At 40.8% G+C, this 27,769-nt stretch overlaps 1 protein-coding gene across 1 annotated transcript; it reads right to left on the minus strand.

The window, feature by feature from the left end:
* Positions 1–574: 574 nt before the first annotated feature.
* LOC129282669 (aldehyde dehydrogenase family 16 member A1-like) lies at positions 575–27,769 on the minus strand. Its single transcript, XM_064114094.1, has 12 exons — positions 27,545–27,769; positions 19,108–19,337; positions 16,744–16,922; positions 14,991–15,253; positions 14,141–14,293; positions 13,771–13,968; positions 13,052–13,150; positions 11,679–11,921; positions 10,922–11,247; positions 9,850–10,054; positions 6,246–6,431; positions 575–5,765 (listed from the first exon to the last, which is right to left on the minus strand). The coding sequence occupies exons 1-12, from the start codon at positions 27,656–27,658 to the stop codon at positions 5,466–5,468; spliced, it is 2,496 nt and encodes an 831-aa protein (XP_063970164.1). The 5' UTR covers positions 27,659–27,769; the 3' UTR covers positions 575–5,465.

Here is a 27,769-nt window from a genome sequence, read left to right on the forward strand (position 1 = left end):
TGAAGTTTTTAATTCAATGGTGCTGTTGTGTGTGTAAGTATTTACAGATGGAGTGGAGCAGAGAATTTTATTTTTAGGGCAAGACAAATAGAACAATTAGAGTTTAACAAAATTTAGATGGGGAGGGGCAAGAGGTATTGGCAAGAGGGGCAGGGCATGGCAAGAGATATTAGCGGGGGGGGGGGGGGGGAAAGAGATATTGGTGACAGGAGATAAGGGGAGGGGCAAGAGATATTAGAGACGGAAGCTAGGGGCGTGGCAGGGTATGGCAACAGGAGGGAGGTGTTGGACAAGAGATGCAGGGGGAGTGGGGGTTCAGAAAGAGATAACAAGAGGGAGATAGAAACCCCCCAAAAAAAAAAGTATCATTAGTTTCATAAATTTTTATTTCATGATTGGAAAAATAAAACTTGCAATGACACACACGCTCAAAACAAGCAATCAACTTAAGGTAACTTTAGCAGAATCTGGCACAAAAATCATTTAAAATGGAAAAAAAAATTAATACCATAATGAATTTCGTTTACTGAAGAAACCTTCCATAACAACCCCAGAGATCAAATTTTACAATACGTTGTATTTACATTCAGGCTACAGTCTGGTGGTTCAGACTCGCCTTTAAACCTTTATTGTGCCGCATCCAAGGCTATCTTAACGCCAATCACCTACATAGGTTTACAAACGATTAATTGCAAGATAATTCAGATGTATACCTACTGAATACTTAGTTTTTCACATGAGAGAGTCCTCATCGCCCAACCGATGATAACAGTATTCACTTATATAGTACACATTGTCTTGGAAGACCACAATTTCCTACTTTTGTACATTCGATACAGATTAAATATATACATGTATGCCCCCCCCCAAAAAAAAATTATATATATATATTTTTCTTTTCTAACACGCAAAAAAGCCTCTGAATCAGGCTAACCTGGGCCCAATCTCACAAAGATTTGTGATTGATCCGATCAACCACAACTATAGACAGCCAGAACATCAACATCTAACATGCAAAGTTGTTCAAAATATTTTCTAGATGTGTTTATTCATACATCCATCGTTCTCTTGAAGATTCAGTGTGATTCTCTTTGTTGAATTAAGAGACTGCAAATTTCCTGTCGAAAGAATTATGGCATGGATGGATTTCCATACAGTTGAAAGAAATTGAATGGATCATAACTCTTTGTAAGACAGGGCCCTGATCCGATGCAATAGACAGACATGCCAACCGTTCCCTTTTTAGAGTATTTGTTCTTCTTTTTTGCTATGAATATGCCAATACATTTTGTATGATTTGTTACTTTTTTTTTAAATTTCCGATCATGGAGTATGTACATGTATTATACACAGCGCATGACACGAGCGCCGGTCTGACAGTCCCAGACCGGTAAAAATCAATGTCGGGCCAGTAACTTGTTGCATGAAAAGAACAAGTTAATTCTTGCCTACGAGCACATGTTTAAAAGGGTGAATTTTCAAGTAGAGTCATTTCACAGGTTTTTTACTGATCTCACTACAACAGGCTGGCAATTGTTACGTTAAGACAAATTTTTTAAAATACTCTCTTTTTTTGTCAAAAAATACTTTTTTTCCTTCTAAAAATACTTTTTTTGTTGTAGAAGGTTGGCAGATCTGAATAGGGTGGAAGGATGGTGGTGAACTGGTTCTGAAACTAGCCTTGTAATCATAAGGGCATGGGTTTGAATCCCAATCCAGCGCTAGCACCCTCTGACAAGGCATCAATCCACACCTTTTCCCTCTCTCCACCCATGTGTAAGAGATAAATGCCAGTTGTGGCAACGATAATGGGTTAACCTTCATTATTGAATTCTGTAATTCCCATAGACTTTGTGTACAGGGACAGTCAAGTTCTTGTAGGTTAAGAGTTTAAGCTTTCAAAATGCAATTACTCACATCATATTACCTGAACATCTCCACACTTTATTTTTCACCTCAATGTTCATTTTGAGAGGATTATGATAATTACCAAACATTTTGTTGGAATAGATGTACACATATTGAATTGTTAAGAACCTCTTTAGGATACAAAACTTTAACAAAAAACAAGTGGAACACCTCTGGCCGTCTAGCGATTCGATATAGCAGCAGTGGTGACTTTGAAAACGGCTATTGAATAATTATTCACATAAGAAAACATTCATATGATAATGAAATACTATGTCCATTGACCCAAAATAACCTTCGACCATGATCATGTGATCTAAGATGTGTGCAAAACAATCATTTATACTTGATTACCCTTATGTCTATGTTTCATGAACTAGATCCATAAACTTTTTAAGTTACGATGGTAATTCAACAAATACCCCCAACATGGCCAAAGTTCATTGACCCTAAATGACCTTTTACCTTGGTCATGTGAGCTGAAACCAAGGCAAGATGTTCAGTAATACTTTATTACCCTTATATCCAATTCATAAACTAGGTCCATATACTTTCTAAGTTATGAGGTCATTTCAAAAACTTAATCTTAGGATAAGATTTGGTGATGACGCCGCCACCGCCACCGCTTTCGGAAAAGCGGCGCCAATAGTCTCGCTCTGCCATGCAGGCAGGACAAAAACCAATAAAAATCACATGAAATACAAGTGTACAAGGAACAAATTTCAGTATATATTAAGGTCCATTCATATGTTTCATGTGGTTTTTGTATATTTTCTTTTCTCCCAAAGAAAATAATAAAAACAAAATGCAAAACATAGCATGTATAATATTTCAAAACACAATCATAGCTATAAACAATTCTGATTCGTACAAATACCTTAAGCAACCACGAAGAGATATGTGTTGTCGTCCTATAAACATGTTTTGTGTGGTAAAACCTATAAAATAGACATAAGAATATTAAAAGCAAGTATAATTTCAAGATAAGAAACGTTCATGATTTTTAAATTCTGGTTCGTATCTATATAAAAAGCGAATTTCCATGTCTTTTTTTACGTAAAACTACTGAATACCTCCCTAAAACCAATTCATCTTCTGGACACAAACACAGAAAAATTAGACCTCTTTTAACTTCAAAGAAAATATATTTACAAGAACACTGCTGACACCAGCAATGAATCAAATCTAGACCCTTATTGGTAGACATAAATCATGAAATATTTGGCAAGTTCCTACCCTTCCCCAAGTGAGAGCTTACACAATCAAATCATATAAACCACATAGTGTAGTACTGGTATAAAGTCCATCAATACTAAGGGACTTAAAAAGAAAAGACAACTTGCAAATCAACCCCCCTTCCCCCTCTCACTCTCTCTTATTTGTTACCTCACAATTTGAGTGAGGTGCTAAGTAAAACACCCCCCCCCAAAAAAAAAAAAAAAAAAAACCCACAACAACAAAAACAAAACAAAACAAAAACCACTGCAGCTTAGGTAGACGTGGATTTTTACATAAAGAAGTATTCTGTAACAAGTAATTTTAGTGTCATTTACGACAGTATAATGACAATCCTGATCGTACCACAATAGTTTTGACTGATAAGATATCACAAAGATGATTCCCAGATCACCCAAGCCATCTAAGTAGAAAATAAGGATAATTTTGCTTAAAAATGGGGGAAACACTGTATTTCCCATTGGACTGTGGAGTAAAGTTATCAACAAAATTAGGAAAATACATATCGAAACAAAAGCTCAGAATTGTCAAAGTATTATTTCATTTCCTCCAAATTCTCAATGGTTGCGGTCAGGTCTCCATCTTACAAAGAGTTGTGATTGCTCTGATCAACCACAACTACGGAAAGCCAGCAAGGCAAACATCTAAAATGCATTTCTGTTTAAAAGGTTTTCAAGATATGATGTAAAGTCATATATTCATTGTTGTCTTGAATATTAGGTGTGCCCCTCTTTGTTTACAAAGGACATTGTGCAAATTTTCTGTGGGAAAAATGATGACACTGATGGATTTCCATATAGTTGAGGTTGATTGGATATCACAACCCTTTGTAAAACCGGGCCCTGGATTACCTAGACTGCCCATGCTAGAACTAGGTTACTATAGAGAATTGTGGGAAGACAGACAGATGGTGGGTGGAATGAAGAGAAAATAACAAAAGAAAAAAATGGGAAACAGGGATAAGAAAGAAGGAATTGGGAATAAAACAAGTGGAATGCCTCTGGCCGTCTCACCTGCATCACGCGATTCAATATAGCAGCAGTGCTGATTTTGAAAACTACTATAACTCGCACAAGATGTTCAGTGATACTTGGTTACTCTTATTTCCACGTTTTATGAACTAGACCAGTACACTTATAGAGATATGATGGCAATTCAACAAATACCCCCAACGTGGCCAAAGTTCTTTGACCTTACATGACCTTTGACCTTGATCATGTGACCTGAAACTCGCACAGGATGTTCAGTGATACTTGATTACTATTATGTCCAAGTTTTATGAACTAGACCAACACACTTTCAAATTTATGGCTGTAATTCAACAAATACCCCAATTTGGCCAAAGTTCATTGACCCTAAATGACCTTTGACCTTGATCATGTGACCTGAAACTTGCACAGGATGTTCAGTAATACTTGATTACTATTATGTCCAAGTTTCATGAATCAGATCCATAAACTTTCAAAGTTATGATGGTAATTCAACAGATACCCCCAATTCGGCCAAAGTTCATTGACCCTAAATGACCTTTGACCTTGGTCATGTGATGTGAAACTCATGCAGGATGTTCAGTGATACTTGATTAACCTTATGTATAAGTTTCATGAACTAGGTCCATATATTTTCTAAGTTGTGATGACATTTCAAAAACTTAACCTTAGGTTAAGATTTTGATGTTGATTCCCCAAACATGGTCTAAGTTCATTGACCCTAAATGACCTTTGACCTTGGTCATGTGACATGAAACTCAGGCAGGATGTTCAGTAATACTTGATTACCCTTATGGCCAAGTTTCATGAACTAGGTCCATATACTTTCTAAGTTATGCTGTCATTTCAAAAACTTAACCTCAGGTTAAGATTTGGTGTTGACGCCGCCGTCGCCGCCGCCGCCGTCGGAAAAGCGGCGCCTATAGTCTCACTCTGCTATGCAGGTGAGACAAAAACCAAAAGAAAGAATAAACGTGCAGGTCAGTACAGAAAGTTATATAAGACAGATGGGTTGAATGAAGAAAAAAAAATAAAAGAGAGACAAGGATGAATTAATTTGGTAAGAAAGATAAAAAACAGAAAGATAAAAAAAAACAATGCAGGATCCTTTTAATATAGCACAAATCTACAAGTACAAAAGATACATGCAAAGAAAGAAAAGAGAACTACAGATGAGTGTGATAGTAGATTGAGAAAGAAAGATGAAAAAATAAAGATAAAAAACAATACGGGATTCTATCTAATAAAGCACACATCTACAGGTACAATGAGGACACGAGGTAGATAGAAAAGAGAAATACAGAAGAACATGGTAGAAAATGAAAAGTACATCTAATTAGCATAGATATCTCCCATTGGTATCCAGATGTTCTTAACTTCCACAGACTGGTAGAGAAACTCTTCCCCTTGCCCCTGTGCTCTATCCGACCAATCACGGCTCGCTCCGTAGTTCACCCACGTCCTCTTGAGGTTATCGGCCGAGGTGTGCTCTACGAACTTTGATCCCTCGGGCGTGCCAAAGTACCACATGGCCTGGATGTCCTGATGTTCGGAGAGATACTTGGTCATGTGACTGCTATCGCCAGTCAGGATGTTGACCACGCCCCCTGGGAGGTCGGATGTATCAAATACCTGTGAAGGAACAATACGATTTTTAAATTATTCAGGTCTAAAGAAATAAAACATGTAATGCCTGTGTCAATGACAGTCTTTCTGAGACTGTATGATATACGTATGAGAAGGAAATATGCAACAAGATCATTAATGCATTTAAACAGTAAGGATTGTATTTTTCCCCAATCTACACACCAAAAAAAGCCATAAACTTGGAGTTGATATTTTTAACAATAAAATTGAAATAACCACCACTTTATCTGTCATTCCAATTTCAACTGGTCCTTTTTAAGATCAATTCCCCTTCCCCCGTAATTGCAATTTTTGTTCCAGCCCTCTTTTTTTAAAATCCTCAATCAATCAATGACAGTTTTAAGAGCAAAATAATAGGCAACTGCCTAGAGAAGGGAAGGTGAGGGGAGGGGGAAGGAGGAAGAAGGTAGGACGAGGGGGGGGGGGGGTGCCGAAGAAAAATACCAATCAAATATTTGTTCTGACCTGATAGAAGCCAAGAGCTGGTAGTGGATACTTCTCACTTGGCACGGCAATGACAACATTACCCCTGATGACAGCAGGAGCAAACAAAGATACAAAGGCCAACAGAGGGCTCTCTTCAGGACAGATGATACCGACTACGCCAACCGGTTCATGAATCTTAACAGTAGCTCCGTAAAGAGTGGTCTCCTGTGGATTATTGAGAGAAAATATAGGAATTTACATGCCATCATCATTATCATCATCATCAGAAGCAGCAACATCATGATCATGATGATGATGATCATCATCACCATAATCATCATCACAGTCGTCGCCATCATCATCATTATCAGTCATCATCACCATCATCATCATCATCATCACCTTCATCATCATCATTATCACCATCATCATCTTTGTCATAGTAATTGTGACCAGCTACCCCAAATGAACAATAAATCACCAGGGAAGGTCCTCTGTAAATAACAAATATAGTGATTTGGTATTCAAAACAAGTGGAACACCTCTGGCAGTCTCGCCTGCATTACGCGATTCGAATAGCAGCAGTGCTGACTTTGAAAACAGCTGAATTAATTATTCGCAAAATAAAACACTCATATGATAATAAAATACTATGTCGTTTGACCCAACATGACCTTTGACCATGATCATGTGACCTAAGACAGGTGCAAAACAATCATTCATACTTGATTACCCTTATGTCTGTTTCATGAACTAGATCCATAAACTTTCAAAGTTATGATGCCAATTCAACAAATACCCCCAACATGGCCAAAGTTCAATGACCCTTAAAATGACCTTTGATTTTGGTCATGTGACTAGAAACAAGCACAAGATATTCAGGGATACATGTTTACTCTTATGTCCCAAGTTCCATGAACTAGATCTATAAACTTGAAAGTTATTATGACAATTCCACAAATATCCCCAACATCATCAAAGTTCGTTGACCCTAAATGACCTTTGACCTTGTTCATGCTACCTGAAACTCGCACAGGATGTTCAAGGATACTTAATTGCTCTTATGTCTAAGTTTCATGAACTAGATCCATAAAATGTCAAAGTTATGATGACAATTCCACAAATACCCCCAACATGGCCAAAATTTGTTGACCCTAAGTTACCTTTGACCTTGGTCATGTGACCTGAAACTCGTACAGGATGTTCAGGGATACAGTCCGACCTCTCTTATCCGGACACATTGGGACCAGCACCAATCCGGATAATGAATTTATCCGGATCTGGGAGACCCAATATTAAATACACACAGCTGCTGGCCTGCTGCCTCCCCAACCAACGGCGGTAGCTACAGCCTACACATTATCTATTGTAGTGGGTGTGCAGACAGTATTCACTGCAGTGTCAGTCCCGGAGGGGCCACTTCCATTGACGAGTGGATACCATGCGCGACCATAGGGTCTCGAAAAGCACCCTAAACACGTATTTTCCATATTCTGAAAATGCACCCCTTAACCACTTGACTGCGTAGCACGTAATATTACGTGCTGGGTGAGCGTACGATCTGTGCGAGGCACGTAATATTACGTGCTTGACCTATCTTCTGTTTGAGGCGTCAGCACCACGCTGTCAATACCCCTACGATGAAAACAGCGTGTGTATATCAAATTTCAGACTATGGACATTAGATGGCGTTGTTCCAAAAAAGTTATCGAAACTTTTGCAGTGATTTATAAATGTTTGTATTCAATTTGCCATAGTGAAAGTGTACGACGCTCAGTCCAAAATGGCGACTCGCAGTGGAGAAGTGAATCAGAAGGATTTTGACGAAACTTTTGAAAATAGGAGTGATAAATTTAGTGAAAGATCTGGGTCAGAAGGGGAGGATGATTTTTTTTAATGGATATTGGAAATAGTGATGAGGAAAGTGATGTGATTATTTAGAATTTTTTCCCCCAAGTTGCTGTCGGTTGTAGTCCCAAATAGATCTAACTTGTTTGTCCCATTCAGTAGCACCAGGGGGTCAGTGTGCATTACAGCCTATAGCAGTCAAGTGGTTAACAAGTATTGGCGTGTGAAACCCTACCCTTAACAAGTATTGAAAACAAAACGATACTATTGGCAATGATTGGCAAGTATTCCATGAATTGCACCCCTAAACAAGTACAGCGATATTTCAATTGTTATGTCACAGACGTAGGTCGTCGGATTTAATACCCTTACCTACATCATTGAGTTTAGTACAGCCCACCTCCCACACCTCACGCAAATCGTACTCTTTAACACGTAGTGTTGACTCTTGGGGCAAAAAGTACATCCTTTATAAAACATTTAGTCTTAATTTTTTATACCCTCGCAAATTGGACCATAAACATGTAGCCTTTCTAGCGAAAATAGATACCCTTTTTCATTATCTTAGTGTTTTTGACATCCTTATTACGTTATGTACGTAACGTGCCCTATCTTGAAAAAGACATCCTTTTTACGTGTTTTTTTGGTCGCGCATGGTATCCACTTGTCAATGTAAGTGGCTCCCCCGGGGTGTCAGTGCAAATTATAGGCGTTATTTTTACGGAAATGAAATCGATCGATGGCCAAAACTGTTGGATAATTTACCTGCTAAAATGATTTGAGGTATACATCGAGCATACCTCGAAAGAAAGAGAATGACTCTATGAAACTAAGTTTTATAATTAGATCATCGCAGCGGGTATCACAGCTTTGCAATGTCAGCCATTGTTATACTGACTGTAGGCTCAAACTTGATAGATGGCGCTGTCCGTATTGAGGCTAGCGTTAGCTATAGCTAGCGAGACATGTGTTGTTTTTCCCGGGAAACAAAAAGAATTTGTGATGAAATGTTTGCACTGCGCCCTGATTTACTGGAAAACTATCCTGCCTATGTTCTTTCGGTGATTTAGGTGAGATATTTTCATGAAAAATAATGTTGTTGTAGGTAGACTATATTAGAAAATATATGTAATCAAAGTGAGTTTGCGTATAGGTTTGAGTTTAGATTGAAATCTCATTTCCTCACATACATGTACTAGATTGAATTTTAAAAAAAAATCTCGGCAAGTGTGCGTCCGGATAATAGAAAGATCCGGATAAGGGGAGGCCGGATAAGAGAGGTCGGACTGTATTTGATTGCTCTTATGTCTAAGTTTCATGAACTAGATCCATAAAATGTCAAAGTTATGATGACAATTCCACAAATACCCCCAACATGGTCAAAGTTCGTTGACCCTAAGTGACCTTTGACCTTGGTCATGTGACCTGAAACTCGTGCCGCCGCCGTCCGAAAAGCAGCGCCTAGTCTCACTCTGCTATGCAGGCGAGACCAAAAAAAACACATTAAAAAAAGAGTAATTCTTCTTCTTCATATTGTCAAAATCATCATCCTCATCATTATCACAATCATTACCATCATCATCATCAGCATCATCATCATCATCAGCATCGTCATAATCATCATCATAATCGTTGTCATCACCATCATCATAATCGTCATCATCACCATTATCATTACCATCACCATCATCATTATCATCATCATCACCATCATCATCTCAATCATCATCATCACCACCATCAATATCATCATCATCATCATAACACTAAAAACATGGTGAAAACCTGGTCTTACCTGAACGGTTCCACCATACTTATCAGCATAGGCTCCCCAGTAGAACAGCCTTTGAATGGACAGATCAACTTCGTTGAGGGCGCTCTTCATATCTTGACCCGTCAACCTCGCGATACCCTGTGCGACTTCTTCCCTCCTCTGTTCAAGGTTTTCAGCCATGTAGTAAACAATCTGAGCTCGGTTGTGGGCTGCACGCTTGCCCCAACTTGAAATACAAGAAAAACACAATAAAATAAAATTAACTTCAATAGAATACAAATACAATGCCGCTGAACCAGTGGTGGGAGGGGGGGGGGGGGGTTTATTCTAAAACCGTATATGAAGACATAAAAACTACCATATGCATGTGCTTTTTTAAATGGTTCAAGAATTAATTCACATCAAGGGCATTAGTAAGGATTACACAAACAAGTTACAATAGTTGGGAAAAAGGCATTTCCATGAAACCTGCAGTATTTTCATTAAAAAGTAGTCAGTGTAAGGTACTGTAGAAATGAGTTACAGTTGCCATCTCTGCTATAGCCCTCGCTAGCTTTTGAAAATATTCAAGTTCCATTCAGATAATTACTTGATCATTTACGAATATCTGATGGAAATCAAAATGTTGGAGAATAAAATTTAAAATTCAGGGGCAGGGTCACTAGTTGTGTGTTAGAATGCAGTTGCAGTAGACACTGATTTCATGAGAAAGTCTTTAACAGCAAGGTTATAATTGTCATCATATCTTCCTAGATCTACTGTAGCTCTGATACAGGTATTAAGATAAACTGACCTTTATGAAATCATAAAATCTACACTAAAGAACGATCACACTGAAGATTGCCAACACAGATAAGTACATGTGGGACAATGTATAATGTAATTTGGAAAGAGACCTGACATTTTTCCGGGATGCAGTGCTTACTTTGCTAATTTCTCAGCAATACACATTTTCTTTAAGAATCCTTTGACAAATTGTTACCACAACTGGCGTTCATCTTTATGTCATGCATTACTTATGTACAGCTTTAAGGAAAGGTTCTCTGGTGTGATTGGGACAAAGTGAGATGATAGATAAGCAGTGTGAACTCACCCTGGTGCTGCCTTGTGTGCTGCTTCCACAGCGTTCCTTACGTCCTTCCTGTTGCTATCGGCAACCAACGCAACAACCTGATTCTCTGCATCCATGACAGGTTTCGAGTACATCCCGTCGGGCCTCTTCTGTGCACCGCCGTAGTAAAGCTTATAGGTACGATCAATGCTGGGCATGGAGAATCCATCAACTTGAACAGTAGAGGGCGCTGGTGGATTGTCGGTTGGAATGTTGGGAACATGGCTTCCGAAGAGTTTGATGTCCATGTCTACCGTCCCAGGTTTAGTCTTGTTCATCCATGATGGTACTACGTATTCATACAGACCCTACCAGGATAAAGAAAGGGGATTAAACAAGATGAGCTTCATATATTACCAAAAAATATCCTAAAACACACAGACAAAGATGGAAGTTTTCATTTCTGGGGCAACTGCCCCTCACACTGACAATAGCTATGCTGGGGTTTTACTAGCTTTAAACTATCGGTATAGCCTTTCCAAATGAGTTTCCTTAACAGCCTTCAGAAAGCTATAACAATGCTTCTTGTGATATATCAATTTAAATAAATAATTCATGCACATAGCAGGCAGTGGAGAAATCAGAAAAAATAGAAGAATTTTCTTTCAAAATTCTTCTTTTCCTGCTCCTTTTTATTCTTTTTTAGTAAGGGGCAGTATCCCTTTTGGTCCCCCCCCTGCATAGTATTACTATCACCTGCATATAACATATCAAACAGTTAATAAAACCGTGTACCTACCTCTTTGCCACCATCTCTGCCATATCCACTGTGCCTATAGCCTCCAAAACCAGCCGCTGCATCAAACATATTATGAGCATTGACCCAGACAGCACCAGCTTTGATGCTTAGTGCTGCTTCTAGTCCGAGGCTGACATTCTCTGTCCAGACACTGCCAGCTAGACCATAGTTGGTGTTATTAGCAAGAGCTATGGCTTCCTTGGCTGTTCGGAATGGTAGGACAACCAGGACTGGACCAAATATCTGATGACATGAAAGGTAAATGGAATTATTTGCAGAAAACACTCACCTGATTTTACAAGAAAATGCAAAGTCCAGATTGATTTTCACTATATTATCAAACCATTATCCCAAATAACAATCAGCCTTGATGTTCAGAGCTGCTTCTACATCTGGTACAGATGTACATGCCAGCCATGGCATAATTTCCTTCAGCAAGAAATTTATCCACATTGTGCTGCACTCAACCCAGATGAGGTGGATGGGTACCCCGTATGAAGAAATTCCTTGAATGCTTGAGCGCCTAGGCAGCCCAGCTAAAGCCGGGGTAATAATAATAGCAGGGTCCACTGGTAGAACAGTTTTCAGAACTGAAGTGGCTTCCCTGGGTAAATATACCTATATGATTATTATTAAATGAACTTTGTGAAATCATGAAATCTAAGCTGAATAACGATCACAAGAAGATAACCAGATAATAGAATAATGTACATAAGACATAAGAACACAATAAAGATAATGGATACTTGGAACTTAACGGACACCAAAACTCAAGAATAGAATCAATCTCATTGGAAAGAGAAAAGTGAGAGGAGCAATTTAAAATCAGTTTCATCAAAATCGGTTATACATTGAGAGAGTATGGAAGTTTGAAGAGTCTTGGAACCACTTCTATAATGATCCTCGACTTAGCAAACATGCTCCAAAATGGCTGATTTTGTGGACAGCTTTCCATTTGTTTTATACATAATTTTTGTAGATTTTCCTCTTTATTTTCCATATTTATGATTATCTCTTCCTGATCTTGACATATGTGGTGCTCAGAAGGAGGCAAGAAGCAAATTGACAAATCTGAAAATTTATTTCCAAATTAACTACAAAGTTGTCCAAAAAATGGCCCATTTTGAACCATGTTTGCCAATTTGAGGATCCCCATAGAAGGTAAAAAAAGACAAAACTTCCATACTTCACACCAATTTAAAAAAAAAAATTTTCATCATAATCCTCCCATTTTTCTCCTTTTTTCTGATTGATTCTCTCCTAAGGTTTCGGTATCTCTAAATAGCAAATACAAAGCACGGTAACAAAAAAATTAAGAAAAGAACACAAATTCTTTTCTATAGAAGAGCTCAAAGAAAGGGTGTTGAACTTACTTCCTCCATGACGACTCTAGATGACGTCTGAACATTAGTGATGACGGTCGGCGGGTAGTAACATCCTTTCTTTGGTACACAATCAGGATTCTGAATGATCTGGGATTATAAGAAAAAACAAAGTATGGTGATTCCAAGTATAAAAAGAAGTTTAAATACAAGTTTTCAAGGCTATTTTTTTTACAAATATCTAAGAAGGGCAGACATTGCAGCCATGCATTATCATGTATGCATTTTCTTTTGCCATGGCCATTCCACCTACTGTCCAATTCCTGATATAATCTATCCATCCTATCTTCCTCCAACCTGGCCAGGCCTGAGTCCCATTGCAAAAAACTTACTTCTATGGTAACTCTACCATCCAATGGTAACTTGCATGGTAACAGTGCTCGTCAGCGAATCAAAATCAAGGATTCCATGAAAGATACCATTGGATGGCAAAGTTACCATAATAGTAACTTTTATGCAACGGGCCATGACCTTCCACTTCACCTCCACCGTCATTTGAACTAAGCTGAGAAGCACAAGTCCTATCATGGTAACTGTTGGACAAAACATACAGATAAATATCCAACAAGTGCTTTTAAATAATGAAATGCTCCCCTGTACTCATATGAAACACTGACAGATATACCGTCTCCCCATATTACCATATTCACTAGCAAAACATTAAGAAGCTTGGGAAAGCTATGAACAGGATTTAAAAGAGAATAGTTTACCTCAGCTCCTTCTCTCCTGGCCTCCTCCACGTATTCCTCCACTGTCTTTCGCTGTGAGGGGTCAACCACTGCACCCATGTCTACCGATTTATCCAGGGAGTCACCAAGACGAAGATGCATTATACGTTCTCTGAGCTTCGCCACCATCTTGGCCATGACTGTCTCTTGGACAATAAGCCTTGATCCAGCGCTACATACCTTCAAACACAGAGATAGCTTCATATCAAATAGGTTGCAAGTTTGTATATACGACTGCCATTGTAACATTCCAATCTAACAAATGTTCAAATGACAACAATTTCTTGTGTCATTCATTATAAAAACTGAATTTAACCAAATGATTTATACAGTGCCCTCTAATGTTACATACCTGACCTTGGTTGAACCAGATAGCATCAACTATGCCCTCTACAGCTGAATCAAGGTCAGCTGACTCAAAGACAACAAAGGGGGATTTCCCTCCAAGCTCGAGAGATAGCTTCTTCCCTGATCCAGCAGTCGCTCGTCTCAAGATCTGACCAACCTACAAAATCAAATCAAGTCAAACTAAACTAATAAAAATCAAATAACGTTAATTCAAAGAAACAGAGACCATCCAGAATAAAATTTCATGCACAAATTTAAACACTTCATTAAAATATATTTCAATTTCTTTCAATTTGAAAGAATATAATGCTTCTTAACATTTTCTCAGAGAATGGCATAAGAAGATGAAAGTAAATACTTTCAACCCTAAAATGCTATGGAGGTCCTCCCACTGGAAATGTGAATAAGATATGTGATGCTGCACATGTACGATTCTCCAATTGGACAATGAAAATTTACCTCCAAAGCATCTCTTTTTGTGCCCATTCTAATGATATGACAAACAATACATCCATGATACATTCTTGTGGAACCGCTTTTACACGGCCTCTCATAAAAAAGAACAACAATTCTCGCAATAAAAGAGAAAATTTCAGTAAAATATGTACTAAAGTAATGGAGATGTTGTATGTGTGCAACACAGCAGATGCATTTCACTTGGGAGGATCTACATAGCATTAGTGATCTTATTATTCAAATTGCCATAACATTCTTATTATTCATTGAATCTTCCCAAAATTTCATTGATCTATTTCTATGATCTTTCTGTTTCATATGAATTCAACTTGTTAAAAAAGGGTTTCATTCTCGTTTCAATGTAAATTGTGTCACTTGCTTCTAGAATATGATCTCACCTCTGTTGATCCAGTGAAAGCCACTTTATCGACCCTTGGATGTAGAGCCAGCTTACTACCAAACGCACCGTTACCCGTCACGATGTTGAGCACACCGGGAGGCAGCCCTGCCTCGGCGCAGATCTGGGCGAAGAGAAGGGCGCTGAGACGGGTGTACGTTGCCGGCTTGAGGACCACCGTGTTTCCCATGGCCAAGGCGGGGCACACTTTCCAGATCAGAAGCATGAGGGGGAAGTTCCAAGGAACTATGGCACCAACCACACCTAATAAATAAACACAATAAAGTCATGTTAAGGGTGCGATTAATACTTCATAATCGAAGGCTGAATGAGTGGTTTTCTGTGCAATGCAATACAAAGTTTTAAAAATACACTACACAAGTGTTTGCTCAGTCCCCTACTTTTTTTTAATGGAGTGGGGGAGGGATCCTAAAGACAATAGTGAGGAATCATTATTGGCTAATGCTGTTTGATTAAAAGTTAAGGTTTCATTTAATGTCATATGGGTGTCGGCTTTCATGGGGGAATTTGAAACCATGTGGATGCTAATCACACACAGTATGGAAGAGATTGAGATATTAAAGGGGGAGTGAACTGTGTGTGGACTGTGTGTTATAAATACATAGTCGTGAAATATACGTTTTCAGATATTTACTAATACTACAGAGAATAAATTGACCTATAATTGTATTTGTATAGAGAAACTAAAATATTTTGAGAGGAAAAGTAATTGTTTTACTACTTGGTAGCATAATTATTGCGGTATAAGTGGATTGAGTAGTTAATTAATATACATCATTCAAGTGGGTCTATATTACTAGACTACACTAGTATCAAGGGTCAGGAAACTGGCCAGGTATGAGTAGTTGAGGACTCGAGATGGCGCTATTGGTTAGTATCTGCTTTAAATGTATGTAATAACACTGGATATTGCCTTGTGGAAAAGTCATTATCTCCCTTTCATTGGCCAACCAGTGCATGGCTGAAAATTGTCTCACCGGTACATATACATCAAGTTTGCCATTCCCCAAAGAAGTCTCTGTTATAGTTTTGATGTTTCCCAAAGAAGTCTCTGTTATAGATAGTTCTGATGCTTTTGAACAAAGTCTAGGTTCAGCATAAAATAATCAATTCTCCTGGAAGCTGACACCCACATTCAGATAGTGAGATGAGTTAACCATTGGGGGGGGGGGGGGGACACAACCAGGCCATGCCCCCCCCCCCCTTTGAGAGGCACAGTTAAAATTTGTAATGTAAAAATATTGTTAAAAAAGAAGTGAGCCCCCCCCCCCTTTTGAAAGTGAAGACTTTATTTGCTTGTCAAATTTTTTCGTGGACGAAATAGCCTTAATTTTTGGTTAAAAATTTTCCTCGGTAAAATGAGCCCCCCCCCCCTTTCGAAAAATCATGGATCCGCCCCTGGAGTAAACAGTCACTGAAGCAACAAAAACATAGGGTCAAAATCAAATCAATAACGAGTAATGTATCAAATAAATCAAATTCTTAATACAGGGGAAGGATGCCAACCAAGTTTTTACACACGAATGCAGTAAATTCAGACTTTCATGCCAATATTCTCAAAAGACTTTTCAATTGTACCATAGTACAAAATCATGGACTATACAGATTTCTGGTACTATCACGCTTCAATTATCTGAGGAGAGCATTTCTGTAATTGGAATTTCATTTATTTTTGCGAAAATAAGCGTACTTTATGTGTATGGCGCAATTCTGTTTTGAAAAGTTGAACTTACCCACTGATTTCCAATTGGCCATTTCCGTGTCCATAAGCTCCGCCCACCCAGCATGATGGTAGAGATGACGAATGACAATAGGGATATCAGCATCACGAGTCTCCCTGATTGGCTTACCGTTGTCGAGGGCTTCAACCACAGCTATCAGACGATGGTGCTTCTGAACATGACGGGCGATACTAATTTCAGAATGGATGGCAAAATTAAGAACTTGGTAAAACAACTACATAATCATGTGTGGCTACTATAGGCTATGGTAAAGGGTGAGTAATGTGAATCATACTGGAGAATCATCTATCCGATCATTACAAAACTCACAAATATGTAGACAATGTTAGATCTTTTCTCATCCATTAATTCTTTGTGAAAATTTTAGTTTTAGATACATAGATTTGGAGCATCTTATCAAGGGGAAAGAAAATCACAGTGGGTTGGGGGCAATTTTGTCCCTGAAATGCCAAAAAAGAGCACAGGAAAATGAAACAAGTGGAATGCCTCTGGCAGTCTCGCCTGCATTACGCGATTTAATATAGCAGCAGTGCTAACTTTGAAAACTACTGTAAGAAAATCATTCACAAAAACACCATTCATATAATGACATATCACGTTCATTGACCATAGATGACATTTGAACGGTGACTTAAGACTTGTCAACTACCCCCATGTCCACATTTCATTCACTCTATCCATAAACTTTCAAAGTTATGATGGCAATTCAACAATTACCCCAACATGGCCTAAGTTTATTGACCTTAACTGACCTTTGACCTTGGTTTTGTGACCTGAAACTCACAGGGGATGTTCAGTGATACTTGATTACTCTTATATCCCAAGTTTTATGAAATAGATCCATAAACTTCAGAGTTAGAATGGTAATTCAACAAATACCCCAAACACGGCCAAAGTTCATTGACCTTAAATGACCTTTGACCATGGTCATGTGACCTGAAACTCGTACAGGATCTTCAGTGATACTCGATTACTCTTATGTCCAAGTTTTATGAACTAGATCCATAAACTTCAGAGTTAGAATGGTAAATCAACAAATACCCCAAACACGGCCAAAGTTCATTGACCTTAAATGACCTTTGACCATGGTCATGTGACCTGAAACTCGTACAGGATCTTCAGTGATACTTGATTACTCTTATGTCCAAGTTTTATGAACTAGATCCATAACCCTTCAGAGTTAGGATGGTAATTTAACAAAGACCCCCAACACGGCCAAAGTTCATTGACCTTAAATGACCATTGACCATGGTCATGTGACCTGAAACTCGCACAGGATATTCAGTGGTACTTGATTAACCTAATGTCCAAGTTTCATGAACTAGATCCATAAATTTTCAAAGTTATGAAGGTAATTCAACAAATACCCCCAACTTGGCCAAAGTTCATTGACCTTGGTCATGTGACCTGAAACTCGGGAAGGATGTTCACTAATACTTGATTAACCTTATGTCCAAGTTTCATGAACTAGATCCATAAATTTTCAAAGTTATGATAGTAATTCAACAAATACCCCCAACTTGACCAAAGTTCATTGACCCTAAATGACCTTTGACCTTGGTCATGTGACTTGAAACTCGAGCAGGATGTTCACTAATACTTGATTAACCTTATGCCCAAGTTTCATGAACTAGGTCCATATACTTTCTAAGTTATGATGTCATTTCAAAAACTTAACCTTCGGTTAAGATTTTGAAAATAATTCTCCCAACATGGTCTAAGTTCATTGACCCTAAATGACCTTTGACCTTAGTCATGTGACCTGAAACTCAGGCAGGATGTTCAGTAATACTTGATTAACCTTATGTCCAAGTTTCATGAACTAGGTCCATATACTTTTTTAAGTTATGATGTCATTTCAAAAACTTAACATTAGGTTAAGATTTGATGTTGACACCGCCGCCGCCGCCGTCGGAAAAGCGGCGCCTATAGTCTCGCTCTGCTATGCAGGCGAGACAAAAAGGGCCCAGAAATATCCCAATGCACTGCAATTTAACATCTGCAATATTGCAGATTTACACGGCAAGTTGTGAAAAGTATTATCCATAAATAGAAAATGATTTTTGCCTGTCAACATAATCATGAAAGAGAAGTTTTGGCTTTTTTTTTTTTTTTGCTCTCTGATATAGGTCTTAAATATTTCTAAATAGTGATAAATAATCGAAGATAACTGCGTTACCACCCCCCCCCCCCGCCCCTCAGAAAGGATTGCTCACCTGTAGATATGCCTTGCTCTCACATGGCATGGTAGTTTATACCCCCTCCCCCTATGATCAGAGGACTGCTCACCTATAGAGAATGTCATGGCATGGTAGTTTATAAACCCTGTCCCATCCCCTAAAGAGGAATGCTCACCTATAGATATGTCTTGCTCGTACATGGCACGGTAGCTTGCTCCACGAATTGTAGGCTTTGGATGCACAGCTCACTGCCAGCTCGACGTCCTCTTCCTCCCCTTGGATAGTGGTTGCCAGAGGTTCACCTGCCGCGGGTCCACGGGTTGTGTAGGTCTTACGATTCTCTGGTCGCACCCACTTGTTGTTAATGAAGTGGCCCAGCTTTCTCTCATGACTGTCAAGCCATGCCTGCATAATACAAAGGTTTGGAATAATTAAATGGATAGGATCAATGCGTAGTAGGGTATACCAAACAGTGATAACAAATATAGTTTTGATGTCGGAAATTTACATTGAAATTTGATATCAAAATGTGATTGATAACATGAACGAATCCCTCCAAGTTACAAATCATTTGAAAAGGAATTTCACGAGCATTATAAATATGGTAAGAAATTCATGGAACGAACAAAGAGAGAATAATATATGGATGTCAAACACATTTCATAACATGTTTAAAAACACTTTTAAAACTAAATTTTTTTTTTAAAACACTGCACAGACGAGTGACTTAAAAATTGATGGGGATGCAAGTTTAGATGAATGTTTGACTTTTTTCTAATTCTTTATTCCTTAAATTTAGCTTTGAAATAAAAAATGTTGTCATTTTGCTTTTGGAACCATTGTGTAAATTCTTGTCAGCCCCCCCCCCCCACCCCAAAGACTGAGTAGACTCAACACCCATGCCATGGGCCTTCATGCAGACCCTAGTAGAGGAGTTTAAACTTTGAAAATGTCAACTAACTCAAAAGTGTTTTTGTCCTGTTCAAAGCATTCAATTTTTTGTGATCAGTAATTTTTGGGAAAATACTACCCTTTTCTGTTAAAAATTCAAGAAAGAAATTTGTAGTCATCAGTCAGTTACTCAAAAAACATAACATCATGATTTATGAACATCAAGAGGCTTAGGCCATGAGAAGTAAGGTATTAGATTTGCGTCCGAAAATTTTTCAAATGACACGAGGCTTTTTTTCATTATTCATTCTGCGCGATTGGCCAATCATCAATCTCCGATTCGCTGAGCCGAGACGGTCTATCCGTTGTACACAGTCTATGGACAATTTGCCACTGCAGCTATGCACGTAGTAAGTGCGTAAATATAATCTTTTACTGCCCTGCGATGATTTGGAACTTGTAATTTCGTGATGGAGAGTAATTTGAAATAATGAAATTTTCATGCGGGCTGTTTTGGAGCATGCGGGCGGTGGACGCTAATCTAAAAAGGAGGCGCGATAGCTCAGTCGGTAGAGCGGGGGTTTCGGATTCCGGTGACCCGGGTTCGATTCCCAAGTGGTGCGCTAGTGCCCTTTGGTAAGGCATTTATCCTCATTACCAGGTCCCTCGGAGAGGACCTTAAGCCGTTGGTCCCCTGGTTGCTTGTTCACAGGCATTCGTGCTTATTTAGCAGTCAGGTAAAAAACCTCGATATAAGATAAAACTTTCATTCTCTTGGCCTTAATAAAGTTTAAGTTAAACTACGAGTTCGCATCTTGATGTTGAACATTATAAAAAATAAAAACTCCAAAAACTTTGTAAATTATTTGAATAGGCCTACACAAAACTTTTCTTAATATTTTAAAACTTTTTAAAAATTAATTAAATGATGCAACTTTCTGTAACTTAAATTTTAAACAATGTTAATTTACAGAAAGTTGCATCATTTCATTAAAAAAATAATACAACACTGTAGCGGTCGCGCCCCCAGCTTGACCACTAGGTTGATACCTGAAGCTAGAATATAAGGAATAAGTCACTAACCAGTATTTTCCTGGAGTGATGTCCTAGTTCCTGTCTATTCCGTGTGAGTTCAGCTTCAAATACAATGATCCAAGGGATCCAACGTCCTCCAGCGTCTAAAAGGGGTCCAGCGCCATCTCCCGGTGGAAGACCTATATGGGGGGTGGGGTGACTTACTACAACAGTCCCCCCCGTTCTATAAAACTCGGTCCCTCGAGTTTCCAACCCAAATGGACGCTATCCAAACCAGACACCAGGCAGAGGGAGGAAAAAATTCTCCACTCCCTAGGCACCCCAACCAGGAGACCTTATCTCCCGGCTGGGCATGAGTAAATACAAGCCCATTTAAAAATTCCCTTTGGTCTTTTATGTACACAATGCTCCTTAAAATTTGGCAAAAAGTACTTATGCAGCATTGTTCTGTCCCAAGTCTGCATTCCCAAAATTAATTATAATTTGCTACCCGTAATCAGCCATAAACATATTCCGTTCTTTTATAAATAAAAACTCCAAAACTATCCAAAACACTTGGCACAACTGTGCTAAAAACTTGTTCAACACTTTAAACTTTAAAAACCCGTAACATGAAAACGGTAAAAACCCGTAATAACACCTAAAAACCTAGAGTTTTGAGGTTCTTTAAAAAACCCATACAAAACATATAGAACAATGGTATATATATATAAAAATATAAAACCCATACAAAAACCCATATCCCAGGAGGGTCCCCCCTTCCCAGAAAGCTCCACTTTCCCATAGCAGTGGGCTGCCGCTGGCCCTCCCCTGTCGAGGCACCATCTTACCCGGGCTGTGCAACACATAGCATTCCCGTTCGGTTGAGAGACTGGAGCACCAGTACCCAACCTAGGTCCCCCAGGTGCAGGAAGGGGGCGTCAGCGCTGCCATTATGCGAAAAGGGCCATTTAATACACTCCCCCCCAAAGCGGACCATGAAGCATTTCCTACATGGCCTAAATATACAAAAAATATAGACGAAAACATAGACAACGAACACAAAAGACACAAAGAGGAGGCGACTCAGCTGGTCTCCTCGCGTACAGAAAAACATGTAGGATCCTAAACGCTCAAACCTAACCCCGAATGCAAAGGGAATCGGAATCCCTTCGCGAACAATGGAGGACAGATCCCCTCCATTCCCCATAGAGTGCCAGATGGTTAATCCTAGCTCGCTCCATGAGAGTGAGAAACCTTATCTGCCGGGTTGAGGCGACAAGCTCTCCCACCTCGCTAGTGAACCCAGGGTAGGATCCTTCTCCTGTTCCGCCCATACCGGGTCGATGGGCAGCGGCCCATCGGTAACGCCCACTGGCCTCACCCTGACCGACTTGTACTGGACTGGCTCCATCTACAAGCTGAACCATTAGCCCCAATAGTACGGCTGCTTGCCTGTAATTCGGTAGAGGAACCGCGATCCAGGTGAACCCATTTTTCAACAGGGAGCGATCCCATCTCCCTTCCCTTCAATTTTTTCAGTTTCCCCCAGCACCTCAGAGCAGGTTACCTTAAAGTACCTATCAGATAGGTTCTGTTTTCCCAGCCCTGTAAACCGAACCGGGAACTAGGAGCAGCAAGCCATCCTAAGGGTTAAACATGAAATCCCCTAAACGTTGGTCTATAATGCCGGTGATCCGCTTGACTGCATTCGGAGGAACAATTACTCGCTTGTGCAAATGAACCCGGGCGATCTGCCGCCCAGGGTCATCACTATACCAAAGCGGAATTCTCTGACCTCCCAACTGCATATGCGGATCTTGGAGATGAATCGCAGCCTTGCGCTTGCTGAGGAAATCTAACCCCAGGAGCATATGATCAGCTATAGGAGCTACATATACTTCCTCCGAGAATGTCTGGTTCCCAAGCTCTATGGAAAGGGGACCGACAATTGTCCCTCTCATCTTCATATCCCATCCCGCTGCATGTAGGATCACTTCTCTCAGTTTAGGGGGCTGGGGGTCCAGTGACTGCAGGAGCCTATCCGAGATGATGGACACCTCGGCTGCGGTATCGACAACTGCGCTCACTGGCTGCCCCCCTATAACAACTGAGACCTTGAGAGTAGAACGCGACTCTAACCTACACACCACTACCTCTTCAATCTCGCTTGCACACCCAAGCCCTGGGAGAGCATCTGGAACTGATTCCAGAATGGCTTCACCCAGGTCTGATATTCGGGTGTTCGAGGGACCAACTGGATCCCCCGCCGCAGCCTCTACATAAGTAGCTATTCCGGTTACATTATTCCCTGGGACTATCAGGCGCTCCGACACGCCCTCTGTTATTCCTTCAGATGAGCCTACGGATGGCCCCTCTGAGCTGCTTGCTAGCTTGGAACCCTCTATTTGGCCTCTGGCGGTGGGGGCCGGGGGCTGGCCAGCTCCTCCGACCCGCTGGAGTTTTCCTCCTCCTGGTCCCCTACAAAGGAAACTTGTACCTTGGCCCTGTTTTCCTGGACCGAAGGACAATTGTTCCTGTAGTGGCCAATCCCGCCGCACTCATAGCACCGGTCCCGACCGGGTGACCTCCCGCGTTCACGCGCTGGTTGGGGCCTAGTCTGGATAGCCTCCAGGACCTTCTTGAGGTCCCGTTCCAAACCACCCAGACGCTGCAGATCCCGCTCGATGTGGCCCAAGCGTTCATCGGTCTTGCGTTCTAGGTTCACCAACCTTTGCTCAAGGGCTGCATTGTTCCCTTGGGGTAGTTCCACCTTACGGACCTCCCCTTCATTAGCCTTAGACACTGCCTTGGGACGCCCGTACATTGCGCGGTGCACGTGTTGGTGCCACTCAATATACTTAAGCGCCTCATTAACAGTAGATGGATTACGCGTAAGCGCGTGGCACCCCGCCTCTCGGTTGAGGGCGCCCTGGCACAGGCGAAGGACCGCCTGTCTATTCGGGTAGGACCCATTGACCCCTGGAAAAGCACGCGCTGCTAGCTGGAGCACCCGGTCTGCCCAGTCTGGCAGGGATTCAGTGGGTCCCTGCTTGGCTGCCACAAACTCCAGCTGAGCAGATTCAGAGAGCCCTTCCTCCCCGAACCTGTGCTGCAGCCGGGCCACTAGACCTGCATATGGCATATTTGGCTCTTGGTCCAAGACCATTAGCAAATAATCTTCAGCCTTCCCTTTCAGGCCCCAGTATAGCTGGCTTACGCGCTCCATTGCAGTCCAATTATGGTGATCAGCAAAGGCGGAGAACTTTCTGAAGAAAGCCCTCCAGTTACCCTTGCCGTTGAAAGTGAGGGACTTTGGCAGCGTGTAATATTGTAATCCACCACCAGTCCCCCTTCCTGAGGAACCACTAGAATTCGCAGGTGACGCAGCCGGGCTACTAAGCGGCGAAGATGAACTGTACTGGGCTGGGCGTGTCATACCCGCCCGCACATTCCTTGCGCTGTAATCTGGGGTAGGGGGTGGGGCTGAGGAGCCCCTCCCGTCTCCTACCCTGGTCTTTATACCTGCCCCTTGCCTCCCCCCTTGGGAGGGATGCCTAGCGGGGAGGTCATCACCTCCGGACCATTCGCTTGAATCACCACTTACCTGCATGCCTCTATTCGCATAGGCCCCATTAGCCTCTTCGCCTATTAGGTGCCTGGGTCTGACCCTCGGCTCTACACCAACTCTCATACTTGCCTCTCGGGTGCTTGGGGGCTCGGGCCCCCGCTCCTCCCGGAAGTGAGATGAGCTGGCGCCCCAGGACCCACTAGACTGGTTACCTTGACTTGACCTAGGGGGCTGATGTTGGTCATAGGAGTAAACACCCCCGGAACCTGCCACCCCATTTTGGTCAGACTCGCTATGCGGGGTGCTCGCAGTGAGGCTTCCCCTAGGGGTAATAAAAATACTGCCCTCTACCCCTTGGGTGCCCCCCGAAAAGTCTACTCTTTGTGCTAGCTCCCTATTGCTGCATAGCGCTGGGCTGCTTTCGAAAAGCTCGGGGGTTATCTCCCCATGATCAAGTCTAATCCCCTGGATTATCCCTGCTAGAGCTGGACTTAGCCCTAGCAACCTAAACTCCTCAAAGGAGCACACATTGATAGGGATTTTCTCTTCCCCGTCCATGTTGTGTTTACCCTAATTGGTGTTATCCTAGCAAGGTTCAGTTAGGCCCAATACTGAGCCCAACCAAACCCCCGTTGAAATTATCCCAAAGCTATTCTAAAACTAGGTCTCAATCTAACCCAATCTATCTTATTAAATTCTTTCTTTTATTTTCTTTTGGCAACTAAATTACAAAAAAGAGTCCAAAAGTATACCCCAATCAATTTATGGTTAGGCACAATAATAAGCCCGACCAAGAACCTACTTAAATTTATCCCAAAGTAGCCCCAATAAATTCTTTTAAGTTTAGCAACTAAAATTATAAACCCGGTATAAGTCCAAAAATATACCTTTAACAGTTAATGGTTAGGCACAGTAATTAGCCCGACCAAAACCTGCTAAAGTTATCCAAAAAAGCTATCCCAAAAAATTAGGTCCAAATGCAGACCCAATTCATTTTATAACAATTCTTTTATTTTTAGCAACTAAAATTATAAAACCGGTATAAGTCCAAAAATATACCTTTAACAGTTAATGGTTAGGCACAGTAATTAGCCCGACCAAAAAACCTGCTAAAGTTATCCAAAAAGCTATCCCAAAAAATTAGGTCCAAATGCGAACCCAAGTTATGGTATAAAAGTCTAGCTTTTATTATTAATTAGATTAGTTTAGTTGTTGCTAATAGTTTGCACTAGCACTGCCAAAAAGAATAATTGTAGCTCTAAAAATATTTATATTAACCTCTAAGCCTAACTTGTCTTTTATTAATTTACCTATTTATTTTATTAATCCTCGAAGCTGGTTCTGTCCTCAATCACGCTAGTGACTAGTGCCCGCTCACACCACAGACAAATTACATGTACTTATTCACATACACAGTCACCCCACACTCTCTCCAAAAAAAAATGTCTTTCTTTTATTTATTTGGCAACGGACTCCCCGCTACAACGAGTGGGTGGGTCCACACGCAACACAACGCTACACACAGGCACCCAAAACCAACCTATTAGGTATGCAATACACAACCAATGGCCGTGCACAGTTGCACTGGATCTAACGTCAAACCCGGAAATGATCGGGCGGTCTAACGTTAGGTCTCGATAATGACCGTGAATTCTACCCAGCTTCGAGTACAAAACGTTCCCCCAAAATTTGGACAAAACACCCTAAAACACCACACAAAATTCAAAATATCCGAAATAGGCAGGCGAGAGAGGATTGGGATAATGCCCTACCTTTGTTGGTCAGTCTGGCTTCCGTCCTACTCGCCCAAATAATCGCCGTTGTTTACCCGTATACGTGCGATGGATTGGTCCGGCCTGACGTCAGTTCGGATCTCAAACTAGACCCAAACGTTGAGCCGACGATGTAAAACAAGATGGCGCCGGTCGGTGGCAGAGAGAACCAATAATATCTCTCCGCCAATAGATCGCCGTGAAATCTTGGATCGGGCCGCGCGCTTTTACCTAGCCGGAACACACACACTCTTACGCACCTCTCACCCCAACAAAAATAGTTCACTCACAAATCACTCGCAAAACGACACAAAAATCATCCAAACACCCAAAATCACAAGCAAATCACACAATCACACCAACGTGAAACACAGTCCACAACTAAAAACGGATATTAAAGCACAAAACTAAAACAAACTCACAACACAACAACACGTGTATTCTCCCCCCTTTTCTGGAAATTTCCGTCACGGGACCGGAACTACCATCAGTCCCCGCGACGAAAACCTTACCAAAAAAGACAGGGGACGATTGCCTAAATATGTCCCAAATCAAGATTTAACCTCTCAATTCAGGACAATCGCAAACATGAAACAAGGGACAATATTCATAGAATATACGCAATACGACAAGGCTCTGAATCTAGCCTTATCAACTGTAATTAGCCCAATCTAAAACTGATTTCTCGTACTCGAGCGGCGACCATTTCCCCCCACGCAGCGGGGCATAGGGATTTGCTCGTCCGATGCGCAATAGGGGGCCGTTAGCTCGCCGCGAGACAATTATACCCCAATTAATTTCAATAATTTGGCCTAAAATGCCCACAAAAGCAGGCACAGTCAGGCTCGCAGCGCCACTGTAGCGGTCGCGCCCCCAGCTTGACCACTAGGTTGATACCTGAAGCTAGAATATAAGGAATAAGTCACTAACCAGTATTTTCCTGGAGTGATGTCCTAGTTCCTGTCTATTCCGTGTGAGTTCAGCTTCAAATACAATGATCCAAGGGATCCAACGTCCTCCAGCGTCTAAAAGGGGTCCAGCGCCATCTCCCGGTGGAAGACCTATATGGGGGGTGGGGTGACTTACTACAACAACACTAACAGAAAAAGGTTTTATTTAAATAAAACGCTTATTATTGAGTTTTTAATTTTGTTTTATATTATTATAACAACCCTGTGTTAAAGATAGAGCCTCACTCACTCAGTCACTTCCAACACTGTTTGCACGTTCGTTCGCTGGTTACGCGCATATCATTATCATAAACTTGCTCATGGAATGAGTGGTTACAATTACGCGTTATTCATGCACAGACACAATGCTTACACAACAATAAATACATGGGACAACGAAGTCAATTTCCTCACCTGCGCAGCATTTGGTGCTTCAGGATTAGGTCCGTACTCCATATTATCAAAAATGGCCTCCACAGAATTAGGTGTAGACGTGGTTTGTCCACTCGAGATTGTTGATGCTGCCATTATTATGTTAGGTAGGCCTACTCTATCTGCACTAAAGTTAGAATAACGTTTAGTTTAGGAAAGAAATGCATACATATCACGTTCGAGTGCCAACAATATTACGAGTGTGTC

Source organism: Lytechinus pictus, chromosome 19 (genome assembly GCF_037042905.1).
Source record: "Lytechinus pictus isolate F3 Inbred chromosome 19, Lp3.0, whole genome shotgun sequence".
Lineage (NCBI taxonomy): Eukaryota > Metazoa > Echinodermata > Echinoidea > Temnopleuroida > Toxopneustidae > Lytechinus > Lytechinus pictus.

Coding starts and splice junctions, on each gene's coding strand:
- LOC129282669 (XM_064114094.1), bottom strand. CDS start 27,658: ATGGCAGCATCAACAATCTCGAGTGGACAAACCACGTCTACACCTAAT. Junction 16,923..19,107: donor CGAGCAAGACATATCTATAG/GTGAGCATTCCT, acceptor TTCTGAAATTAG/TATCGCCCGTCATGTTCAGA. Junction 11,922..13,051: donor CTAGAGTCGTCATGGAGGAA/GTAAGTTCAACA, acceptor TCATGTCATCAG/ATATTTGGTCCAGTCCTGGT.